Source organism: Onychostoma macrolepis, chromosome 06, assembly GCF_012432095.1.
Source record: "Onychostoma macrolepis isolate SWU-2019 chromosome 06, ASM1243209v1, whole genome shotgun sequence".
Lineage (NCBI taxonomy): Eukaryota > Metazoa > Chordata > Actinopteri > Cypriniformes > Cyprinidae > Onychostoma > Onychostoma macrolepis.
In genome coordinates this window covers 9,819,615-9,825,715 of record NC_081160.1, presented here as the reverse complement: position 1 = coordinate 9,825,715, position 6,101 = coordinate 9,819,615, and the positions used below count along the sequence as shown (strand labels likewise).

The following is a 6,101-nucleotide window of genomic DNA, read 5'->3' as shown; positions in this document are numbered from 1 at the left end:
ATCACACTGTCGTTTTCGCCCGCTTACAAAACACTTCGTCCGTTTTATTTATGAGGCCTAGCTCAGAAGAATTTCATCCCCAATATAATTAAGCTTACATGAATAATGTTAGGAATATAACATAAAATCATTTTATGACATGTTTATACCGTCTAAAGTTTACAGCATGAATTATATTATATACAGGCCTGTTTGTATAGTCTTGGGTGCATTGGCAGTCCGCTGTGAGATCAAGTAGACTGGTTTATTTTAATAAGCAAGTCAGAAAATTGGTATAAGATGTTTGCGAGACTGTAGAAATATAAAATAGGCTAATAAAATATACAAAATCAGTAATGAAAAATAATTCCATATTTAGGTCACCACACTATGCATGAATCAGGCGCAAAATTCAGAGATAAATTGAGAAATTCAGTTGTTGCGAAAAATTTAAATACATTTTATAAGATTTTGCTATTGCTAAACACCTCGGCTGATCGAATGCTAAAAATGCAATAAAAAGGCATGCATATGCAAAATGTCCGTAAACACGTGTTTTAGTTTTCAGGGTTATGTACGAGGACTACTTATTATTTTAAAAGTGATTATTTAGCAATATTTTACATGACAGACAGATAGATAGATAGATAGATAGATAGATAGATAGATAGATAGATAGATAGATGCAAGGTGTTTGCAAAAAGCAGACCAGTGTAACACTGAATAAAAAATATGTCCAAAAAACATGATGGTCTGGTTGATAGAAGGCATGTGGATTTGACAGTTGGCGTGAACGCTATAAAACAGGTAGCCTACACTACACAAAAGCGCGTGACACTGTAAACACTCCACTTCCACAAGCGATCAACTTTTCTGTACTTTCTCTCGTGAGATTTACTGAACGTTGCTATCTCTATTACTTGTCACAGAGACACATTTCATCCTGCTAACAAAATGGTTGTACACTGAAGTAATTTACAGCGGTGACACTTTTGCTGCTTTGTCCAAGAGGTGAGTTAGCTTAATAGAAATTCTAAAAGTTCTAGAAATGCAAAACTCCCGTTAGTGCTTTCTGTCGAGGCCTAAACGATTGCCACGTAACAATGATCTATTGTTATTTATTTATTTATTTTAGAAAAACGCATTGTGTGAAATGTTTATATGGCGGCTGTATTTTTAATCAAACATCTCTGTATTTTTGGCATAATAATAGAAAGGTTTAGTTTTCGAGTGTTATTTATATTCTGCATGTCATAACATAAGGCTATTAATATTCAGCAGTCATTTTAAAATGCATTTGGCAAAATATTGCTCAAAGAGCATCCTAAAAAAAAATAGAAACAGCTACGATCTTAGGCACAACACACAATTTTGTTTCATTCTAACAAATTTATTGTTCTCGATCATCTCTTACGGAATCACTACTGAAATTAAATTACAATCAAATCATCACATCAAAATATACCCTTATTACCTACTGTCAAAGTCAGCTCGTGTAGATTTGTGCTCTTTTAAAAATGAGAATACAAAATTAAACAAAACAAATGAGGTCAACAACGAAAACAGGGAAAAACATTTTACACAAGTCTGGGGGAAATAAATAATAACTGTTTGGAATAGTTCGTATGTATCCCGAATAAAATATTAAAACAAAGCATTTTAATGAAAAATATTAAGTAAATAATTCCGATCAGCATCTGATCTAATGAATCTATATTGCCGGCTTTACATAGTCTTGTTTATTAAAACCTACCAAAGAATACTGCTTGGAAATGGCAGCACATGAAAACATCCACAGCACCAGCTCTGGCCCACTTGGCAACGGATGTTCGCACAGAAGATTTTCAAAGAGGTGCAGCTGCGGAATATTCAGTCTTTTCAAAAGTCATCTTTGATTTAAATTTGTCCTCAAAAATCCACGTAAGATTCAGTTCTTTACATTAAAAAAGAAAAAAAAAATTCAAAAGATGTGATCTTGGAGATCAGAAACTGAGGGCAGTCTTTTGTTGTTTTTGTAAGGATTGGAAGGCCAGAAAAAAAATCCATTCCATATTTTTTGGATAATATCAAACCATGCAGTCTTCTCTGCCAAGTTGGATGGAAGCTTCGTGGATGCCACTGTTCTTCGCATTGTTTCAGTTGAATTTCATCCCTTTGTTTGAGGTTTAATGTCCCATAACAACACACACAATTGCCTGCGTCTTTTGCCTCTCAAACAAGACATTGGTACAACAGGGTAGGGGGGCAAAAATTTTGTTGTTCATTGCTAATTTCTGTTATTTTTTTCAGTTGAAGTTAATGCGCCAATATTACCTGGTGGAACGAACTTGTAGTTGTCACCCTCTGGTCGCCCGGTTCGCTTGGCCCAGTTAAACTTGCATCTTTTAAGTAATCTACTAAAAAATGTCCCTGAAAGAAAGAGCAGACACAACCTTTTAGGTTAAGACATTTAAGGGCCTGGAAGAAGATTAGCGGGCGGTTTAGGGTTGGGAAGGAAGAGGGGTGATTTTTTTTTTCTTGTGAAAAAAATATATAACACATCTGCAGTCTCAATATTCCCTCACAATCACAGTATCAAAATGTTTTGCTATCTTGATGATAGTCTGTGTTTTATCAGATTAGTCATATATAAAATATTTTTAGTCTTGTATGCTGTTCTATGTCTCACTGAACATTCGTTTGCAGTCCATGGAGGGGGGCGGTGTATCTGCACTCACATTGCCGACCTGAGAATATACATCCTCCGGCGTCTGCGGCACTCCTGGGGGCGTCATCCTTTTCTCTTTCTGTCTCCGATTGCAAAACCAAACTCTCACCACCTCCTTCTCCAGCTGCAGGTTGTCCGCCAGAGAGGTTATCTCTTGGGCCGAAGGCTTGGGACATTTCAAGAAGTGACTCTCCAACGCACCTTTGACGCTCACTTCGATGGAGGTGCGCTTCTTGCGCTTCCTGCCCTGAGCCGCTATCTTGTCGATGCTGGTGGGGCTGCCCGTGGAGGAGTCTGCCTCCTCCAGCCATTTATTAAGCAACGGCTTCAGCTTGCACATGTTCTTAAAGCTGAGCTGGAGAGCTTCGAAGCGACAGATTGTGGTCTGCGAGAAGACGTTCCCGTACAGAGTGCCCAACGCCAAGCCCACGTCCGCTTGCGTGAAGCCCAGTTTGATCCGGCGTTGTTTGAACTGCTTGGCAAAGTGCTCTAAGTCGTCCGACGTCGGCGTGTCCTCGTCGGAGTGCGGGTCGTGGCTGTTCACTCCGTGGTGTGCTTGCTGGTGATGTTGATGCTGGTGGTGATGGTGGTGGTGGTGGCTGCTGTGATCGAGCTCCGGCGTGTCGCCACGCACCAGTCCCGGGTGTACTAGGCTCTGGCTGCCCGGCGGACTGAGCATGCCGTTCACCGTGAAGCCTCCAGGCTGCGAGTATATGAGGGACTGCTGCTGCTGTTGACTCCCAGTTAGAGAAGGGATGTGGGCAGCGGTTGTGCTACCCCAGGCACCCGCGTGAGTCTGGTGGGGACCTAAATGTGGGGGCCTGTGATGCAGCGCAGTCCCAGAGTGCAAATCGTCTCTCCCCGAGTTATTTTTCACGTCCTGCTGCTGCTGCGGGCTGCCTGTCATTCCAACGGGACTAGACGACCAAGGCGATCCGGCTTCAGCTGCGGCCACTGCGGCAGCTGCAGCCGCCGCTGCAGCGTGAGGCAAGGACGTCACCCACTGGTGAGCGTGGCTCAGCATATGTCCCCCGTTGCTCGCTGCCATTGCGCCCTGCATGAAATCGCTTTGTACCATTTTAACCGCTGGGTCTCCTCTGTACCCACCGGACACTGAGGTTACCGCAGCACTGCCCTGCTGCATCCCACCTCCGGAGTCCGAGTGCACGATCGAGCCGGACGATAATATACTACTACTGGGTAGATAAGGGTTGGAAGCCGCTGTGGCCATTCCGCTAACCTTATGAATATGTTTGCTGATCACCCCCTCCCTTTTGCAGAAACTTTTTTAATGCAGGCAAATTATATCTCATGAATTATTCAAACTTTAAAAGTCTGTCTTGTGTTTTGGCAAACACCATCAACAAAAAGCAATGAGAAGGATATTGTAGGCGAGAGGACGAAATCCGTCTCTTGAATAATTTGTGCATTCATATATTTCGAACATATGAATGACTGAAACGATAAATTCCACTTTTATGTCAGCGTTGAAAAGCCCTCGGAAGTCAAACAGTCCTTCGATCTATATTTTCTTTTGAAATAGTCTGAAAACAAAGAAAAACCAAGGCAAATTAAAGATAAAAAAAATGCCTCAAAACTTTGTCCCGCAAGAAACTTCTGGCGCTTGAAGAAGTTGTAATATGCCCTTAAAAATAATAAGTCCAAACGTATGTTCCGTTACCAAGTGGAAAAATATTAAACGTGGTTCTTCCTCAATTCTTTTGTTATTTAGCCGCAGCGATTTCACTTGCTCCGTCCCTTTATTTCTTTTCTTTTGCAGATTCTTTTATGGTGCTGTAAAGTCTGTCTCTTTGTTCTGTTTTGATGTGTTTAAACCTGCCAAACCGCTCCAGTTGAAGTACAATCCAGTATTACAGTGCAAAGCAGTGTTGCATGCCTTCTTTCTCATTCGCTTGTTCTCTCTCCTCTCCCTCGCTCACTCTCCCTCCCTCTCTTTCTCTCTCTCTCTCTGACAGTTAGCTCCGTCCCTCCCTCCCTCAGAGCTCTAGGACACACGAGTGTTTACCCTGTGCTGCGTACATCGTCCACGTCTTTTCCCCAAATGCAAGGAAGTCGGGTGTACGGCTCTCGTTGATTGGATAGCACCGGCAAGATTGACAGGTCTAGAGAACTCGCTTCAGGCACTTAGACCCCCCTTCCGGCTATTCCAATTGGCTGCTTTTGAATTTAAATAAATAAATCAAGATAAATGACTGAAAACTCTAAAGAATGTGGAAATATATGAATAAATCCCAATTAAAGTACATTTTCCCATAGTTTTGGTTAATTATTTTGGTGAATCGTTGACAAGACTGTGTGACGATTAGTGGGCTTTTTCTCAGGGCCATAATACAATAATAAGCCTTCGGTTGAATTTAGATAAGAGTGATGAACAGTGACTGATCTCGAAAAGCCCTGAAATCGCACTGGCTGCATGGGGTCTCTGTTTACAACGATTTCACTCTTATTGACGAGGAGGTCTAAAATAGCCCATAGTTTCTCTTCCAGCTTGTCTGTTGCTTGTCAATTTTTAAACTTAACTAAGCAAGATAATATAAAAATATCGACGCAATAACCATCGCATTGCGTCACTACTATTGACTATAGCCTAACCTACTAATTTTTCTGAAACGTCGGCCTCTCAAGAGTTAACGAGATGACTGTGCGATGCTTGCAAGCGGAAACAGAGAGTGCAAGGCAACTCAACACAACACAAGAAAGGCATAGGGAGAAAGTGGCAGCCAAAACGAAGGCAAACTGAGCAGTCCTTTGGGGATTTGCAAGAAGCGTCTTTTAATTTAACGATCAAGATCGACTGTCGATAGGGCAAATACGACGTTCCTTTTCAAATTTCGCGCTGAATTGTTTAGACTTTACCATCAGACCCCTACAACATATGGATTCACCCAGTGGTATAAATAAAAGTGCAAGTCCAAAGAAAATTTGGGGTGATTGACGTACGGTCCCCCCAGGTTCAGTAGGATATACAAGAGAGGTGTGACACTTGGTGTCAAAGGATCTCCTTATTTATGAACAATTGCTAGATTATTAGACCACATATCATAATAAAGACAGGCAAACCATAGCCTGCATAAACCAACGCACCATTTTACACCAACAATCACTCCAAAAGCTATTGTGACAGAAGAGCTTATTTTAGATTTCATTTTGTGTCGGTGTATTGGGTATAATAACACTGAATCAGGTTTTGTAGAAAACCCAAGAGAGGACTACGCACTCCCCTTCCCAGAAGATTTCATTTGGATCAGACTCAAAAACCGAGAGAACCTCGTGGATTTGTTTACATTGAATAGCAAAGTAGGGCCACCGCCACGGGGCTGTCTATTCATTAATTTCCAGCAGATTTTGGTCTAAATTACTGCTATGCATTTCATACTGCTAGCTTTCAAAGAAA

General features: G+C 41.6%; 1 protein-coding gene across 2 annotated transcripts; it reads right to left on the bottom strand.

Annotated features, from left to right (window-relative positions):
* Positions 1 to 1,354: 1,354 nt before the first annotated feature.
* On the bottom strand, positions 1,355 to 4,631 carry pou3f3b (POU class 3 homeobox 3b). Of its 2 annotated transcripts, none has more exons than XM_058779155.1 (2): positions 2,706 to 4,631; positions 1,355 to 2,388 (listed from the first exon to the last, which is right to left on the bottom strand). In XM_058779155.1, the coding sequence occupies exons 1-2, from the start codon at positions 3,915 to 3,917 to the stop codon at positions 2,275 to 2,277; spliced, it is 1,326 nt and encodes a 441-aa protein (XP_058635138.1). In that variant the 5' UTR covers positions 3,918 to 4,631; the 3' UTR covers positions 1,355 to 2,274. The 2 variants fall into 2 exon arrangements, with proteins under 2 accessions (XP_058635138.1, XP_058635137.1); XM_058779154.1 differs by having other exon boundaries at positions 2,697 to 4,629.
* Between the last annotated feature and the right edge of the window lie 1,470 nt (positions 4,632 to 6,101).